Raw genomic sequence first — 20,076 nt, 5'->3', positions numbered from 1 at the left:
ATTGAGCCCCGTTTGAACCTTAGGAATATATAGGATACAAATGGCATGTCATTAAGGTTACCATGTTTTGGGTGTTGGTCCTGAATGTCCTACCGATGGCTAAGGTCTGGCATTTGTTGCAGATACTCAATAGCTTGTGTAAGTAGCATCATGTAGCTTACATTCCAACCTTCAGCTTGTGTGAGCAGACCTATTTTATGGCTTGAGTGAGCAACGTTGTAAAGGAAAAGGAAAGGAAATGTTATATATTTAGCACACTTTGTGAGCTTTCCCACGTATCCGATGTTATTCTAAATGGTTCAACGGACATGAAAAGGGAAAGGAACAGTAAGTATCCTAATGACTTATTTCATGAATCTATGAAAAGAATTGAAAAAGAAATGTTTAATGTAAGTGTACTTATGTTCATGAAGTTAATTATTTCTAATGAAATTGTTCATGTATCATTACTTACCGTATGATAGTGCAAGTGAATTGTGAGTTGATGTACTAACATATGTTGTTGATGGTGCTTAGACTTGTGCCAAGCTTGTGGTTGGATTATATCATGCTTAATTTTAATTCTATTCATTGAAATGGTAAGTTATGTTCATGTTTTACGAACTTACTACGCATTATATGCTTACGTAGCTTCCTTTCCCATGTTTTATAGATAATCGGAAGCTTGATTGGTTTGGAAGCTCGTCAGAGATCTATCACACTATCTAGCAAATATTTTGATAGTTTTCGATGTTTTGGCCAATGTTATAATGGCATGTATAGGTGGACTTGTGTTTGATGTTAGTTGATAAGTTTGGCATGTATATGCAGTCCCATGCATGACCTTCTGAACTTCCTCAAAGCTGCATAAATATCATGCATCTCATACAAAAACATTCAACCAATAATTATAGTTTATCACAAGACATATAACACGCCAATCATTCCATTTACTCAATATGGTTTACTCAGAACCAATTGGGTATTTGCATATCACATTGCATGCATTCACATTTCATCATAACGTACTCCTTATTTGCAAAAATTTGCATATACAACATTTGACACGCTACTTCAACATTCAATCATAAAATGATTCGCCATTCATGTAACACTGAAACAAACATTTTTAACACAAAATACTAAAACAAAAATATTCGTTTAATACCTGGGTTAAGGAACTCCCTTGAGGTTGATGCATATCCTTCAATTAAGCTTTTCCCTTGCTACTCAAACATTCTTAAACACCCAAAACATCTCAATCATTTTAGAATCCAACCAAGACCATTCATCATCATAAAAACTCTAATGTGTTTACATGCAGAGACCATTTAAATAATTATTCATCTCCTTACCTAAAATGGAACAAAATCAATAGTCAATTGAAATCCTTAACTTCCTTCTTTTTCTTAAATTCACTAATACAAAGAGATTAGAAGACTTACCACTATACAAGGTTTCCAATTTCTAAGACATAAACCTCAATTTCTCCCTTTCATACACGAACATTCATTAATATTTCTTTTTTCCATGGCAAACCAGAGAAAAGAAGAAGAATAGAAAAATAAAGAATCATCCCCGGAGAAGAATGCCTCTCCTATATATATAGTCCCTCCGACCTTTTATTAAAACCAATTCACGGCCACCTAGAATTGAAGAATTAACTCTACAAAACGGGTTAAGCATAAAAATAATTTGTCACATTATATTGATCCTAATGCTACCCCAATTATATCCTTTAGCTCACCACTTTATATCCATTTATCCCGCCTTCCTTTGCTCTCCTACCAACGTCCAGAGTAAAAATCCTACACAAAAGATGTGGAAAAATGATATTCGCAAGTACACGGGTCAGGATGTAATAAAGTTACAACTAAGTAGGTGAGTACTCTAAGGATCGTTCCCAAGGGAGGGGAGCACTAAATTAATTCTAACTTACACATAAATAGATCTAGTTAATACTTTAGTCATATTATAGTATGAAATATTAAAAGAAGGGTTTTTGGATAAATGATAAGAAAATAATAAGAAAATAAATAACAAAAAATAAACAAAAAGCAAGAAATCAAATAAAAGAATACATATCAAATCTGGGCTTGGGTGATTAGCTCACTTTGGTAATTGTGATCAACTATGGTCTCGGGTTTTCTCGTTCAACCAACTAGTCAATACCCAAATAGGATCTTTCGATACGTCTACTAAAATACTGAGTCGGTAAGAACTACTTTTCTTTTGATCTCACAGTCCAGACCGGTTCAGGGTTAAGGCTTTTACGGATAGGTCATACCAATTTTGGGTTAATTCCCACCTTGATGAATTCCTAGGGTTGTCAGGTCTAGGGTTTAGGTTCTTCCTTTCCTGAAAAGTTGATTCGTTGAGAAATCCCTACAAAATAGTTAATTATTAATACCTTTCACTAATACCCCACAGGAGGATTAGTTCCTCATAGATCTAGTAAACCATATAAACTTGAATGAAAGAATGAAATGAAGAACAATTTCAAGAGTAACAGTTTAGAAGAAGCCTATTTGTATTGAATTTAAACGCAGAATCCTTACGAAGTTTAAGAATAATTTCAAAATCTGATTTCTTCCCAAAATCAAATAACAAGAATGGAAATAAAATCTAAACCCTAAAAGAAAAGAAAAACTAAAGTCTAAAATTAAAGAGAAAATTATACAAAAGAAATATGTGTCCATAACATGTGTTAGCTGAGCCTTATAGACTTAGGATGGTCGTCCTCCTTAACCCTAGATCAGCTGATGTTCTTGAGTTTAAAGTTGGATTGTGTGGACCAAAACACCCCCTGACTCGTATTAATTTCCTATATAGACGCGATGTCACAACAGACTAGGTCATTGATCTGTCGTAATTTGGTGTAGCAGATTAAACTAATTTCCATACTTTAGGAGCTTGAAAAAAAGTATTTTCATTAGGATTAATACTGGTCACTATGTTGTAACACGTTATGCTCGATGTCACAACATAGAGAGCAAAATGGAGAAACCACGAAACAGCCTTCGATGCCGCGACACAGTCCATAGGCGTCGCTACATACTCATGAAGATATCCCAAAAGGAGTACAACGATTGCTATGTCACGACACAGGTCCTAGGGTTTCAGACATGGACTCTGGATGGGAATTAAACACAAGAAAGGGATGTTTTGGTCTGCACAATCAAAATTAAAGCTCGAGAACATCAGCTAAACCTAGGGTTAAGGATGACGGCCACCTAAGATCTATAAATATGTTCATTGTCTCATGTAAAAGACACCATTCACTTAGCCTAGAATTAGTCTTTTAATTTCAGTTCAGTTTTCTCTTTTCTTAGGTTAAATTTATTTTCATCTTGTTCTTGTTCTATTTTGAGAGATATGTATTGTGGAGATAATCAAACCTTATGGATTCACGATCAATCTCTTAAATTTTAGTTCTTTATTTTATTTTATTTTATTTTTATTATAAAACCCTAGAAAACTCCTTTTATTTCACTTTAATATAGCTGAATTAGAGTACTAATTAGATCTTTTAGTGTTTAGGTTAAAATTTATTTAGTACTCGCCTCCCTTGGGTACAATTCTCGGAGTACTCACCTACTTCTTTGTAACTATATTACAACTGGACCCATATACTGGTGGATACCACCTCATTTATATATATTACTGCAATATTCACACTATAAGCGCTAGTATGTCCGAAGGCGGTCAAGTTGTTACCGCTGTTGATGGGAAGGCAATATCACTATTTTGATTTTAATTTTTTTCATTCAGAAGGAATAATTAAGAAATTTTTAAATTATAGATACGATTTTTTTATTGTTACTAATCTTCTCTTTTTCAGTTTAGTGTATGGCTAGTAGTAAGGGCACACCTACTGTAGCAGCTACAAATCAAGAGAGTATAATTCGAAGAAATTGCTAACAACAATAGCAGCAGCAACAGATGTAAGATCCACCACCACTTGCTGTAGGTAACGTACCACATGAAAATTCACTATTTGGCAACGTTGACAATAATGCCTTAGGAAACCCACCAGCACCATAACTACCTGCAAACGTGCACATGGCTCGCGACGAGAGAACCTTAAGAGACTACGTACTTGTAACATCCCGATTTTAGGCCTAGTCGGAACACTTGTAACATCCCGATTTTGGGCCTAATCGGAGCAGTGGTTTCGGGACCACAAATCCGATGAGGAAAAATTTATTTTTACTATATTTTTATGGTCTACAATTTCACGAAATGATTTCGTGAAAATTTCGTTCAAAAATTTCGACGTTTGGGCACTCAATTTAGTCAAAAGGACTAAATTGTAAACAGTACAAAAGTTGAGTTCTACATGTTAAAGGTGTCTAATTGTTATGAAATTTTAAATTGGAGGTCTTTATATGGTAATAAGACCATTGGTTAAGTTATGGACAAAAATGGACATGAGATAAGTGAAATAGGAAATTTTTAAGTTAAGGGCATTTTGGTAATTTAGTAATTAAAATGAATTAAAAGGGAAAAAGATGAAAAATTGTGCTCATCTCTTTCATTTGGCCGAAATTAGCAAGGGGGGAAGCCATAGTTAGGGTTTTCAAGCTTCCAATCTCCATAGTAAGTGATCCCAAGCCTCGTTTTTAATGTTCTTTACGTTTTTTGAAGCCTCGGTAACTTGATTTAGCTTATTCTAGCAATAATTTAACCTTGGGTTCATATTTGGAAAAATACCCATAGGTGAAATGTGTTTATTTTGATGTTTTATGGTAGAATATGAATTCTTAAATTATGTTAAACGATTTGTGCTAAGCGATTATAAGTGAAAACGAGTAAAACGACATAATCGGTAAAAATACCTAATGTTCATAAGTGTTAGAATGGGAATTTGACGTTACCATAGAAGGGGAAAATGTTCAGCATGTTATAAAACATAAGAATATGGGATGAAGTTTAATTTTCGAGCTTTGGGGCAAAAGTGTAAATATGTAAAGTTTAGGGGCAAAATCATAATTTTTCCAAAGTTAGAGTCGAGGGCTATTTTGATAAATGTGGGTATTAAAATAAACTAAATTTTCTATTATAGATCAAGAAGAACGAAATTCAGGGTTAGACCGAGGAAAGAAAAAGGTTGAAGACTAAGTTGATAGATTTGGCCATATTTTGTATCGAGGTAAGTTTACGGTAAATAAATGCAATATTTCAATAATTTTTATTAATGTTGTTATTTTCCAGCAAATTATGTATTTATTTCATGAAATTATTTAATGTTACTCAAGTATGAGATGATAGAGAATTAGTGTTAAAAAGTCCCGTTGAAACATAAGGAATATATCGGATACAAATGTCATGACATTTGGGTAAAGAGATCCCATGTAAGACCATGTCTGGACATGACATTGGCATCATTGAGATTATGAGAGGTCCCATGTAAGACCATGTCTGGGACATGGCGTTGGCACCGAGATGAGAGGCCCCCCGTAAGACCATGTCTGGGATATGGCATGGGCACCGATATGAGAACTCCCATGTAAGACCATATCTGGGATATGACATTGGCAGTACAAGAAACATCCCATGTAAGACCATGTCTGGGACATGGCTTTGGCATGTTATTATCAGAAAAGAGACCCAAGTATCCTTACTATTCCAATGTGGCTCAACGGGCTAGTAACAAATTATGTTCCATGAAAGTTCAGGTAAAAGCATAAATAGCAAATTCAGGTGAGTTATAAGAGTTAATAACATATTATGTTATCAATTGAGAACCAACTTTTCAGCAAGAGAAGAGTAAGTTATAATCATGAGTTATCTAAGTAAACAAGTAAGTGAACGAGTAAGAGAGTAAGTAAAGAGGAAATTAAAGATCATGACATTTGAGTATAATTATTTGTGTTAAATGTTGTTATTTATTTACTTGTAAACTTACTAAGCTTTATACTTACTTCTTTTATTTTCCTTCTTTTATAGTATTGCAAAGCTAATTCGGGGATCTTAAAGAAGTCGGAGAGTGCTCACACTATCAACAATTACAACTCGGTATTTTATGATGATCAATGTTTAAGCTATGGCATGTATAGGGACTTAGTCATTTTGAATGTATGTCCTTATGATATTGATAAAGGATGATGTGTAAATATGTGATAATGTTTAGCTATTAAAATGGCTAAGTAAGAATATGTTTGATATTATGAATGCTTAGGTGATAGTTTATACCTAGAAATTATGAAAGAGTAAAAATGTGCAATGAAACAGTTTTGGGACAGCAAGAGTGACGTGACTTTGAAAAATCACAGAGGATAGTATAAAATTAATTAGAGAGGGAATGATATATAGAATTAAAGCTTAGCAACTCTATTTTCATAGAAAAAATAACGGTGTGGGTAAAGGAATTTTATATTCTGAGATATTTGAATTTTAGTTGGACAGGGTCAGAATGGTTTTTAGAGTCCCCTGTTTTGACTTTAGAAAATCATTACAAATTGTAAAAAAATAATTATGAGTTATAATTTATATGTCTAGATTCCTTAGTGATTCTATTTTCTGTAGAAACAAGTGAGAACACCATATGAAAATCATACAATAAGAAAATTGATTTTTAGTGAATAAAGGTCAGAACCGTCAGACAGTGAAACAGGGGAGATTTTAATGAATAAACTGTACTAATTGGATAAACCAAAAATTCTTAAAATTTTATGGTAAGATAATATATGAGTCTAGTATTTGGAAAAATTTACGGATCTAAATTTTTAGTTTCGTAACTCGAGTTATAGTTAAATTAGTGACTGCTGTGCAGGTGCACAACATTATGGTGAACAGTGAAATAAATTTTAAAAGCAAATTTTTATGCCCCGAACTAATAAGTTAAGTCAAGTAACGCCTCATGCTCAACTCCGGCAACGGTCTCGGGTAAGGGGTGTTACAGTACTACCAAGTCTACATATGGTTCAAGAAAGTATAACAAGGCCAGCTATTACAGCGAATAATTTTGAGATTAGGTTGACAATGATTCAAATGATCCAGAATGATCTGCAATTTTGGGGAATAATGACAAAGTACCCAAATCAACATTTAAAATGGTTTCTCTAACTCTGTGATACTTTTAAGTATAATGGGGTCACTGATGACACTATTCATCATCGGTTGTTCCCCTTTTCTTTGATAGATAACGCCTTTTCTTGGTTAGACTCATAAACACTAGGATCCATTACAACATGGGATGAACTCGGTGGAAAGTTCTTACAGAAGTTTATCCCTATCAGTAAAGTGGTTCAATTAAGAAGAGAGATTGTTGTTTTCAGAAAAATGGAATGAAAAAGTTTCCATGAGGCCTAGGAACGTTTTAAAACGTTGATTCAGAAATGCCCGCACCATGGATTTCCTGAGTGGATGCGATTGTAGGTATTTTATAACGGGTTGGACGCAAATGCAAGATCAAGATTAGACGAAGTAGCAGGAGGAGCTCTTATGAATAGAATGTACGAGGCTGCGTACGAGATCATAAAGAACATGGCATTGAACTCTTGTTAGTGGCCAATTGAACGATTTACATATGAGCCATAAAACCACTACGGTAAAAGCTATTCAAGAGGACGATAAGTATCAACTGTTAGTGGATAGACTTAACCACACTGAATCTATAAACAATGCACCGTCTATGAATAGAGGAGATAAATCATTTTTCCACTACATCAATAGTCCTACTATAACACCCATAACTTGTATCTGTCACCAAATTAGGGTTACAAAGTATTATCGTACAATGAAGAATAATCTATAACAAATAGCATCAAATTTACCAAATTAATTAAAAAATTCATAGATAATTCAGATTTGAATACCACATCCACTAATAGTCCTTAAATCGAGTCTACGAAGCCTTCAAATAGTATAGGAACAATCAGGGACCAATTCAAAACAAATTAGCAGATTTGGGGTAAGAATAAAAATTTTCAAAACAGGGGTCAATGGCCATGTGTCCAACCCGTGTGGCTCAAGACATGGTAGTGTAGCTATCCCGTACGCCCGTGTGCTTCTTCACACGTCCGAGTGATTGGGCTATTGGAATGACGGAAATGTGCAAGTGTACATAATCACAACAAGTAATAAAGTGACAAGTAAATGTCGAGTTATCATACCCACTGGGATTGTGAAAACAATTATTTATGAATGCAATTTTAAAAACACTTTGGTGAAGAAAAATATTTTGATTTGAGGAGGTGATTAAAAACTAGGATTTTAACTAAGTAAAATAAATAAAAATAAAATAAAAGTTCCAATGCACGATTTCAAAAGATGATTTTAATCAAGATGACATAATTGTGCTAGATTAATTACATTTCTTAACTTAGAATTATTAAACTCATGTTTATGTTGTTACGAATAAATTCACGGCAACTTGGTAATTTGCTAACTTATGAACATACTTACCTACCAAAATCCATTTATCTCTTGACTATATCTCTATGTCAATTCAACCGATTAAACAAATTTTAATAAGCAAATGTGTTAATGCACATACATACTTATGAAATTAAAATAATCTCTTGTACATATCTCTATGCCAATTCAAACAATTAATTCAATCTCATAAGCACATAAAAGATTATGTGAGGTAACAATGTATTTCTACCTTGAAACAGTTTAATCACAATAATCTTGCAAGTTATGCAAGGCTAATGTATTGTTAGATATCGTTGCTAATTTAACCCTCAGCTACCTTAGATGATTAAACATGCACTGATTAAGTATCGTGTCAATTAATTACAATTCCAATCCGTTTAAATAATTAATTCATTAGTTACCTTATAATTGTAATGCAATAATAACTTAGTCATGGTTTTACTTAATCAAACATCTTATCGAGGCTTATAACAACACAAACACAATTTTAATAACTCAAGTAGATCAAATGCAATCAACCTAACACGAATTGAATTTAAGCCATATTAATTAAATTAAACATTTCAACATCACAAATATTCATAGACATGTTCATAACAACAACATCACAAATATTCATAGACATGTTCATAACAACAACAATAAAATTAAAAGGATAAGGAACAAGAATCAAATCCAGTGTTTATTCGAGGCTTGACTAGTTTGCTCTTCTCCTCCTTCTCCGCTTGTTCTTGTTGAATCGAGGCTTCCACGGACACTTGAATATTACTTCAAATGGTGGTTTTCATAGGCAAGGGCCAAACGATAAAATTTTTTGAGGGGGACTGAAATTAAATTGTAATTTTTATGATAACAAAAATGCAATTTCACCATTTTAATAGCCTATATATTTATAATTTTTAAAGGATTAAATCAAATTTTTATATTTTTAGGGGGTCAAAGTACAATTTTACCTTTACTAATTTAAAATTTTAAAAATTTGAAAGGGCCTAAATGGACAATTTTCCATTTTAGGGAGGATCGGAGCCCCTACTTGCCCTCTAGTTTCGGCCCTATTTGTAGGCCTTTTTCAAGAAGTTTTTGAATTTGGGTTGAATCAAGATTGTTCATAGGCTCTTTTCAGCACATGTCATCTCTTTGAAAATATAGGGAGGTAATAATGCAACTCATTCATTTGAAAAGATAATCTTATTGTCAAGGGCGAAACTAGGGGGTTGGCAGGGGCCTGACCCCCCTAAATGGAAAATTTTTCATTTAGGCTCTTTAAAATTTTTAAAATTTTAAATTAGGAAAGGTAAAATTGTACTTTAGCCCCCTAAAAATATAAAATTTTGATTTAATCCTTTAAAAATTATATAGATATAAACTTTTAAAATTTTAAAATTACATTTTTCTATCATAAAAATTATAATTTAATTTCCACCCCTTTAATCTAAAAACACTGAGTAAAATACTCTTCCTACTAATCTTATTCCTATTTTTCATATGCATACGAAGATCGGGTATAGAGTAATTGGGTTTAGTTTTTGTCCTCTTCATGATGGCCTTTTCTTGTTATTTGTCTACATTTGTAGTTAATATAATTTCTCTACCTTAAAAAAAAAAAGTCTATCACAAACGCATTGATTGCCCCCACTTCATTCAAATTTGGTGAAGCTGAAAATATTTTGCTTAATCTTATATTTAATCCTTCTACTATGTTGTAATTTCAGACTAACTCCTTGATTATTTTTTGGGTAAAAAAAGGAAAGACTTCAAAGTTCAAACTAAACAGTAAGGAAATTACACTACATTATTTCTCAAGTGTCTAACTCCTAATAAATCATCTGCTGAAATATGCCTAGTACCTAATTTCGCCAAAAAATTTGCGGCCAAGCTCGCTTCTCTAAGGATGGGAGTAAAAATAATACTGTAGTCTGTTACAAATGCTTCTGATGTGCTGCACAAGAACCAAGCTGCTATCGCCGAAAAAATATCTATTGAGTGCAATGCTGTTATCATTCTCTACTGCCTCCTTTCTTAAAACCTCCATCCCACGCAACTTGCAAACCGTCTCATTTAGCCATAAGTCTACCTTAATTTGCTCTCTTTACTTTTGTTAATATGATATGAAAGTAAACGACCAAATTATATCAAATTGAAATACGAAGATTAAACTTCATGTTTTAAAATAGTAGAGGGACTAAAACTACAATTAGATCAAAAGTTTTCGCACCCTTTTACCTAGGTTCGTACGCAATTGGGTGCCAAACTGGCAATGTCAAAGCTCTCCTATTTTATTGTGGATATTGCAGGCTTTAGTTGACATTAGATTTTTTTTTTTTCTGAGTATTTTTGTTGGGTGAATTCTGAGTTGTGGAGCCCTCGCATTTGTAATATAAATAGAAGCTCTTATTTTTCTTAATATCTCATTCTTTTCAAGCATTCTCTTATTTTCTCCTGTTTGGTCTTGGCTTTAAGCCCTCCAATTAAAATGGAGCGCCATTTTTTCTTTTCTGCCTGCGCTTTGCTTCTTCTGGCTGCTTCAACAGCTTCACCTGCTAGAGTAGTAGAGCATAAATTCTATGTAGTTATCCTCCTTTTTTTTACTTTTTTCTTTTTTTTTTACGATCCATAGGGCCAAAATATTTCATTACAACTCCCGTAAATCCATGAAACGGAAGAGGTTTTAGAGCCTTATGCTCTGTTACTCTTCCAGGGGCAAACCGTCATTGCAGTGATTGTCGTACCTCAGTAACACCATGCATGCACGTTGAAATAGAATTGCTTTTACAAAAACACCCTTCACATTCTTTTGTTTATATTTACTTTTAATCAGTCTTTGATTAGTAGTGTGATTAATAATTCAACCGCTTTTTTTTGAAGCAAATGAGTGTAATTAATAGTGCCCAAGGGATATATTAATATGATTTTACAGGTAGATATCCCTAAGTAGTAAATATTTAAATTTGTTGGCAGGTGCAAAATTTGACTGTTAATAAGCTATGCAACACCCAAATAATTACTGCAGTCAATGGTAGGCTCCCCGGCCCAACAATTCGTGTTCAAGAGGGCGACACGTTACTTGTTCATGTCTTCAATAAGTCACCTTATAATTTGTCTATTCACTGGTAAATTAATTTCTTACCAAAAATACAAACGAATTTATTTGGCTCAGTTTTCACTAAAATTTTAATTTCGCCTTTGACAAATTAAAAAATATCAAGTATTATCTGATTTCCATTTTATCACAAATTATATCTCGCTGCCTGCTACGCATATTAGCTGTTTCTACCGCCAATTTTCGTAATTAATTATTAGGGTACCAAAAAATTATGTATAACATATATTTATAAAAACATTATAGGAAAAATAGTTAAGTTAAGGATATAAAACTAATTTATCCTTCTTTATATTTAAATGTGGTTTCAGTGGGAATGATGATGGTTAATTTTTAGCTTTATTTAATATATAAAAAATTTACTAATTATATTTATTATTTTGTAAGAGAATAAGTTTTTTAATAATTTTTAATTAAATTGACTTTTAATTTATTAGTGACACAACTAAATCAATAGTTTAAATATAATGTAGATAGATATATATGGTGACCGCACGTGGCATTAAGGAGGTTTAATTATAACTTTGAAAATTTTTGAAGAGTTAGAATAATATTTTAAAAATTTAAAGAGTTTAAAGAAATTTTTAATAGTTTTTGAAAAGTTTAACCAAATTTTCAAAAGTTTTAAATGGAGTAGTGAGAATTTTTAAAATTTTAAAGGTGTTGTAGTTAAAATTTTAAAAAAATTTTAAAATTTTGGGAGCAAAGATTTTGTTCCATCACTGATTCTATTTTAACGGGATGAGAAAATTTACTACTCCTTCTTCAGGCGACGTCGGTATTTTATTTTATTAATTCAAAAGAGAGATTTTAGTATCCTTTGAAAATAAAATAGCCACGAAGCCCATTATAATTGGTGTACGGTACTATAATAAATAAAATGATTGGACAACAACTACTGATATGTAATAAACTAATTTTATAGTCCAGTATTTTTTTAGTTATTTTGTATGGGACTATTTTTTAGTTATTAAATAAATTATTTGAATTTTATTAGTAAATTCAACATTAATTCGATTTAATCGGAAAAATACAAATAAAGTAAACTTATATAACAAAAGTAATATAATAATAAAGTTATAAATGGAATTTATTTATTTTAAATAAAATAAACTGATGCTGGAACTCGAAAATTTAAAGTTTCAATTTTATCAACACTAAAATCTCATTTATCTTATCAATAATTATTTTTTAAAATATAGTTGAAATTTTTTACCCACTTGTTTATACAATATTCATATTATATGTCTTCAACCATTTCTAAGTACATAAATTATAGAGTAATTGATTAATTATTATTGTTGAGTAGGCATGGAGTGTTTCAAAGACTGAGTGGGTGGGCAGACGGACCCAGCATGATCACTCAATGTCCAATTCGACCTGGATGTAAATACATATATAAATTCACAATCATTGACCAAGAGGGAACCCTTTGGTGGCATGCTCACGTCTCATTTCTCCGTGCCACCGTCTACGGTGCACTCATCATACGCCCCAGAGGTGGCCACTCTTATCCATTCCCTATGCCCTACAAGGAAGTTCCCATCCTTTTAGGTACTTACCTATCCCACTTCTACCTTCTTACCCCAATCTAAAATTTAACTAAAGATTAATGTTTTAAGAAGGAATTTATTTATTCTTTTTGAATTAAAAGGCCACATATATAGGGTATTGTTAAAAAAAAATTTGCAATATCAACCACGTCGCAGGTGAGTGGTGGAACACTAATGTCTTTGATGTGGAGAAGCTGGCAGTGGCTACGGGCGCTGCCCCAAACCTTTCCATTGCTTATACAATAAATGGATGGCCCGGTGATCTTTACCCATGCTCTGAAAATCGTACGTTATGATTACCAATACATTTAGAGGTAAGTATGTTTTATTTTTGCATGATTTAATTAGATGTTTTCCAATCAGAAATGTACAAGCTTAAGTTGTTGCAAGGGAGGACCTATCTCTTACGTATCATCAATGCTGCACTCAATCACGAGCTCTTTTTCAAGATAGCCAATCATAAGTTGACGGTTGTCAGCATTGACGCCCGCTACACTCAGCCTTATGTCACCAACGTCGTGGTAACTGCCCCTGGACAGACGGTCGACGTTTTGCTAACTGCGGATCAGCCGGTCGGGTCATATTACATGGCCGCTACAGCATACGCAAGCGCTGATGGTGTACTATTTGATAATACTACCACAAGGGGTGTCCTCGCCTATGATGGTGCTCCGTCGTCGACAACGCCTCTAATGCCAGTCCTTCCGGATTTTAATGACACTCTCACGGCGCACAAGTTTTACAGCAACCTTACTGGGTTGGTTGGTGGGCCTCACTGGGAGCCGGTCCCGCTTAAAGTTGATCATGAGATGTTGGTGACCATTGGGTTGGGGCTGGAGCCCTGTCCGGCAAACACAAGTTGCAAGGGTCCAAAACTCTCGGCCAGCATGAACAATGTATCCTTCGTGAGACCTACCAGCTTGTCCATGTTGCAAGCCTTTTTCTTCAACGTCAATGGAGTTTACACCACTGATTTCCCTGCTAAGCCCACCATTGAATTTGACTACACCAACGCTAGCATTAACAACAACATTCCGATGCTGTTTGCCCCCAAAGGAACCAAGGTGACAAAGGTTAAGTTCAACTCAACTGTGGAGATAATCTTTCAGAACACAGCTATCCTTGGTGTAGAGAATCATCCCATGCACCTCCATGGCTTTGACTTCCATGTATTGGCTCAAGGGTTTGGAAACTATAACCCTGCCACTGATAGAAAGAAGCACAATTTTATTAACCCACAAATGCGCAACACAATTGCTGTGCCAGCAGGTGGATGGGCCGTAACCAGGTTTACAGCTAATAATCCAGGTTAGTTTTTCGTAATCATTAACTTAATGTCGCAACTAAGACGGTCAACTTTAATACTTTTTATGGACTGCAGATGAAAATGATAGCTGAACGAATCCTTTTTTGAAATACTTAGGTTGAGCCATTCAAAGATTTCATCTAGTTTTGGATTTAGTTCCATAATATAACATAATTTTATTATTTATTTTTATAATGTTGTTAATAGTTCCAAACAGATGTTAAAGTAATGACATAACTTTTTTGTTATTCGTTCCCTCAATCTAGGTTACTTGAAAATAAAGTTAATTATGTTTTAGTATAGTAGAGGGACTAAGACGATAATTAAGCCAAATGTCTTTTTTTTCAAGTAACCTGGATATCCGAATCAAAGACTTGAACATTAGGCTTTTATCGGTTCATTTGATGATTCATTGTTTCCTATTCATGCTCTCAACTTCACAGGTGTATGGGTACTGCATTGCCACCTCGACATGCACCTCCCATTGGGCCTTGCCACTGCCTTCGTGGTTGAGAACGGCCCAACGCCGGAAACAACCTTGCCTCCACCTCCGGTGGATCTACCACAGTGCTAGAGATAATCTATTATTTGACGACGAAAAACGTTGAAGTGTTTCTTTCTATGACGCACTACATTTTTTCTTCCTTTAATTTGGGTTTTCTTTTAACAAGGTTGAAATTATTCTTTCTGTTATTGTTGTTTTTGGGCTTCACTCTCAATGTTTTGAATGCAAGATATTGTCGACGTAATAATTTACATTATTCATTTACTTTTTTTTTCTAACCCAAAACTATTCATCGTCGCATACCTCTAATATTACAAGGTTTTACAAAAGTGAAAACCCATAAAAAAGTTTGGAAAAAAAAAAACTCGTTTAACATATGAGAATGGCTTCGGCTTCAATATTTAAGTAATCAGCCTAGCCAGGCTTGTTTTATACTTTGTAATATATATATTTATATATTATATAATTTATATCACATAAATTAAATATACAATAATGGTATACTTTGTAAACATTAAAAAGATGATAAGTTGTCTAAATTTAAAATTTTAATAGAAGAAAAACCATCTAAAATATTAAATATTGAATTAAATATATATTTAAAAAATTAATATGAATGGACTTAAAATGAGTTTGGATTAATTATTTATAAATATGGGAAGGTTTGAAATTTTTTTTAGGTTCGACTTGGCCAAGCCCATTAGCATCTCTAGTCAAAACCTTATTCTGGTAATTGTATACACCATAGCCAAGCCCATACAATTTTGAAATCTAGTGGTGTTTTCTGTAAAACCACTGTAATGTATTTTTTTCACGATGTTTTTGTTGGGGATGAAAATAGATCATGGAAGATTACCAACGATAATGATCCTCAAGACAATTTGCAAAAGTACAAAGCAACAATTGGACTTAAGGAATCCTAGAAATGACTAAGCCAAGCCTCTAACGAAGCCCAAGACAAAAGACATATTCCTTGTAGGCACAACTTAAAAGAGGTTCATTGTAACTCTGTAAGCACCTCTACACCAACCAACACAAGAAGGATACTTAATACCAAGTTTCCTTATCATTGAAGGACCAATCCATCATTTAAAGGCAAGCCATTCAACTCACACTAAATACACCAACCATCTTATAACAGAGAAATATCCTCTATCCCATTATTTCAAAAAAAATTACACTATGTTTCATTCAATCAATGACTTGAGCATCAAAGTATGCCTCGTAAGAAAGTCCTCTAGTGCCCACTAACCATATTTCTTTCTTTATAGACGTCCTCAAAGCATCTACCCATCTATCTCACATAGTTCGTAATTTACAATTTAAGTCCTAATTGGCATGCACACTAAAATATTTATTTTTTGTATTCAATTTTAACATAGTAGCAACTAAACCTAGGCTCTGATACCATCAAATGTAACAACCCTTATACAGTCCAAAAACCCAATCAAATAAGGAGTGCTACATTAGTCGAAGGAGCAACCTAACCACTCTTTCCTTTTCAACATATTCAAACTAAAGTATTAAATTAAAACATTTGCACCACATTCTAGACATCCACAAATAATTAGAGACAAATTCAGGTTTAAAACGAGCTTTATACAATAGTAGAGGGCCTATTTAGGCAACCTTCAACCCAAGTATCGATACATGGGTCATTATTGATACTTTTCTCAAATTTATAAAATATTAAGCTTCAATATTTGGAGTACTGATACTCTAAAAGCTTGTACCGAAACTTGAACATGAGTACCAATATTTAGAGTCAGGTACCAAACTTGCCCCTTGATAAATAATGATACGACACGCCTGTAGAACAGGATCATAGCTTGTCTAAGTCGCGGATTTATCCTAGATCTCTAGATGAGCGTAAATTGAAACGAAAAACAACGAAAACATATTAGTTGTCACAAAGGAGAGTTAAACAAAATTAAAATAAAAGAAAAATGAACTGGTTGACAAAGAGTCCAAAAGTGAATGAATTAGGGTTTCTTGGATGGAAAGAAATCGTCCTTGGGCCTCAAGAAAATGCCCTAACCAGATCTGGAAAAACAAAACACAAACAAATTTTTTAGAAGTGATTTTAAACACAAAAGCAAATTGTTTTGTGCAAGAATGTTTGAAACAACAAGAAAAGATTGAAACTCCTAATTTTAATATGTTTTCTGATAGAATGATATAGGAGAATGTCTTTCTTGAAACAACTTTAACCTAGAACAAAAATCAATAAAATCAGTAAGCCAAAACAATAAGAACAAACTTAAATAAGCAAGAAATGATAAATTAAGGGTAGAAAAGAGAAGGTGACGTCCTAAGAAGCCTTGGAAACATTAAGAATCAACAACTCGTTTTAATGGCTCTAATTCCCCCTCCAAGAAAGAGATCTTGGCAAGAAAAAGCTTGAAGATGATTCCCACAATCTGAAAGATTGTTAAAACAACTTCTAAAAGAAACTCAAGAGCAATTCTTGAAGAAAAACTCAAAGAGAATCATTATTCACTCAAAAAAATAGAATTCAATTGTTTGTATAAGGGTGGACAACCATGCTACTTATAGGCCCCCAAAATAAGTTTTCCTAACCCTGATGGACAAACTAACATGACAACTCATCAAATAAAAAAATAAAATCATTTTAAGTGTGGACTTTTAATTGGTATTTGTCCAAAGGAATTAAATGGGCACCTTGGGTTAAATTCTTACTTGATGATCCACCTATTAAAATAAAATTGGACCTAAAATTTAAATATTTTACAATTTGAGCCACTTCGATAATTTGTCTTTATATTCAATTAAATTACTTTCCAAACTTCAATATGGGCTTGTAGACATCTTAATAGGCCATTTTTACAAGAACTTGGTCTTGTGATCTGTTTGCTCTCGAAATTGGCTCGTTCAAGCTTGTACATTAAATCCAATGCGCGTTGGCTGCAATATTTGGTTTCTTAGACCAAGATTTTCAAGATTTGAAATCTTGATTTTCTTGATTCTTAAAATTGTTTGAAACAACAAAATTGGGCCTTGATTTTCAAGATTTTCAACCTCGTTATTGGGCCTTGAGGAAGTTTGAGACCATCACGTTCATGAGCCTAATTTTAGGCCTTGTGACTTATATCATTCCCCTCTTCCTTAAAAAGATCCATCCTCAAATTTGAAACATCAAAGGGAGTTAAATCAGCATTATTAAAAGTAAAACTTACATTGTACTCACCAAGCATACCTATTTGATAGGTGTTATCATTGATTCGTTTGAGTACTTGGAAAGGCCCATCACCCCTAGGGTCCAATTTAGTCTTCCTTTTACTTGGAAATCGCTCTTTGCGCATATGGACCCAAACCCAATCATTGGGTTCAAGGATAACTTGTTTGCGCTCCTTGTTAGCTTTCTTGGCATTTGTGTCATTTTTTTACAATCCGTTGTTTTTCCTTTTCGTGCATTGATTTCACCAACTCAGCTTTCTTCTCTCCATCTAAGCTAGAAATATTTTCTATAAGTAATGGCACAAGATCAAATACAGTTAGTAGGTTAAAACCATAAACAAGTTCAAATGGTGAATAACCAATTGTAGAGTGAATAGATTGATTATATGCAGATTCAACATATGGTAAACATTCTTCCCAATTCTTAAAGTTCTTACCCACAACAGCTCGTAATAAAGCACCTAAAACTCGATTTACTACCTCAGTTTGGCCATCGATTTTGGGGTGACATGTAGTGGAATATAATAATTTAGTATCAAGCTTAGCCCATAATACCTTCTAGAAATGGCTTAGGAACTTTACGTCTCTATCAGAGACAATTGTGTAAGGTATTCCATGTAGTCGTACCACCTCTTTAAAGAATAAGTCTGCCACATGTGTAACATTATCTGTTTTGTGACAAGGAAAAAAGTGTGCCATTTTTGAAAACCTGTCAACAATAAAAAATATACTATCTCGACCCTTTTTATTTCATGACAAACCGAGGATGAAATCCATGGATAAATCTACCCATGGTGAAGAAGGAATCAAAAAAGGAGTATAGAATCCATGAGGCATTACCTTAGATTTTTCTTGTTTACAAGCAATGCACTTAGAACATACTTTCTCCGCATCCTTATTCAAGTGCGGACAATAAAAGTGTTCTTGTAGAATATTTAGTGTTTTGGCAACACCAAAGTGTCTCATTAAGCCTCCACTATGTGCCTCATGAATTAGTAACTATCTCATGGAGTAATGTAGTACATATAACCTGTTTAGGCGAAAAAGAAACCTATCTAGAAGATGAAATTTGTCAAAGGCACTATTCCAACAATTAGCAAAGATATGTGCAAAACCAGCATCATTTGTGTACAAATCTTTTATATGCTCAAATCCTAAGACTTTAGTATTTAATGTAGTTGTCAAAGAATATCTACGAGATAAGGCGTCAACAACTACATTTTTTTACCAGTTTTGTACTTAATTACATATGCGATTGTTTCTATAAATTCTACCCATTGGGTGTGTCTTTTGCTCAACTTACTTTGTCTATTTAGCCATTTAAGGGACTCATGATTCGTATGGATAACGCATTTATTAGGCAGCAAGTAATGTTGCCACACTTGGAGAGCTCGCATCAATGCCAATAACTCTTTATCATAAGTTTAGTAGTTCAATTGTGCCCCATTTAGTTTTTCACTGAAAAATGCTATTGGCCCTTTATCTTGCATCAACACGACACCAATTTCAATACCTGAAGTATCACATTCAAGTTCAAAAGTATTAGAAAAATCAAGTAATTTATGAACCGGAGCAAAACATAACTTATCCTTTAAGGCTTGAAAAGCCTTTTCTTGAGCTTCACCCCACTTCAAACCTACTGCTTTTTTTATAACCTCAATTAATGGGCCAGCAATAGTGGAGAAATCCTTCACAAAACGTCTATAAAAACTTGTTAAACCATGGAAAGATCTCACCTCGATAATCGATTTAGGAGTGGGCATAACGATTTTGTAACGTGTTTATGCAAGTGTACATAGTCGTTCAAGTAATAAGTAAGTAAAAATGAGTTATCGTCTCCACAGGAACTGTATAAGCTTAAACAGTTAATTGCAAAATTATAATTATCAATTTGATGTAAAAAACTCAATAAATTTGGATAGTGATGATTAGATTAATTAAATGTAATAGTGATCCCTAATGCAAAACTAATCTAGATGCAATTTACCTAAATGTATGAAATGAAGGCTTTAGCAACAAAAACAATCAACATTAAATGGGCTAGGATAATTAT

The 20,076-nt window shown here is 33.4% G+C and overlaps 1 protein-coding gene and 1 non-coding gene across 2 annotated transcripts; one reads left to right on the top strand and one right to left on the bottom strand.

The window, feature by feature from the left end:
* Positions 1-7,231: 7,231 nt before the first annotated feature.
* Positions 7,232-7,337, bottom strand: LOC128036421 (small nucleolar RNA R71). Its single transcript, XR_008193218.1, has one exon. It is a non-coding gene; the product is annotated as a small nucleolar RNA R71 (small nucleolar RNA).
* A 3,458-nt stretch (positions 7,338-10,795) lies between these two features.
* LOC105785360 (laccase-7) lies at positions 10,796-15,072 on the top strand. The gene is made up of 6 exons (XM_012611433.2): positions 10,796-10,927; positions 11,320-11,471; positions 12,771-13,015; positions 13,171-13,299; positions 13,378-14,322; positions 14,764-15,072. The coding sequence occupies exons 1-6, from the start codon at positions 10,835-10,837 to the stop codon at positions 14,892-14,894; spliced, it is 1,695 nt and encodes a 564-aa protein (XP_012466887.1). The 5' UTR covers positions 10,796-10,834; the 3' UTR covers positions 14,895-15,072.
* Positions 15,073-20,076: the final 5,004 nt, after the last annotated feature.

The sequence above is a fragment of the Gossypium raimondii genome, chromosome 13 (genome assembly GCF_025698545.1).
Source record: "Gossypium raimondii isolate GPD5lz chromosome 13, ASM2569854v1, whole genome shotgun sequence".
NCBI classification, from domain to species: Eukaryota; Viridiplantae; Streptophyta; class Magnoliopsida; order Malvales; family Malvaceae; genus Gossypium; species Gossypium raimondii.
This window is presented reverse-complemented; position numbering and strand designations above follow the sequence as displayed.

Excerpts from the sequence above, each read along its gene's own strand:
- LOC105785360 (XM_012611433.2), top strand. The coding sequence starts at position 10,835 with ATGGAGCGCCATTTTTTCTTTTCTGCCTGCGCTTTGCTTCTTCTGGCT. Across the intron at positions 11,472-12,770 it reads TATAATTTGTCTATTCACTG|GCATGGAGTGTTTCAAAGAC; the intron begins GTAAATTAATTT and ends ATTGTTGAGTAG. Across the intron at positions 14,323-14,763 it reads GTTTACAGCTAATAATCCAG|GTGTATGGGTACTGCATTGC; the intron begins GTTAGTTTTTCG and ends TCAACTTCACAG.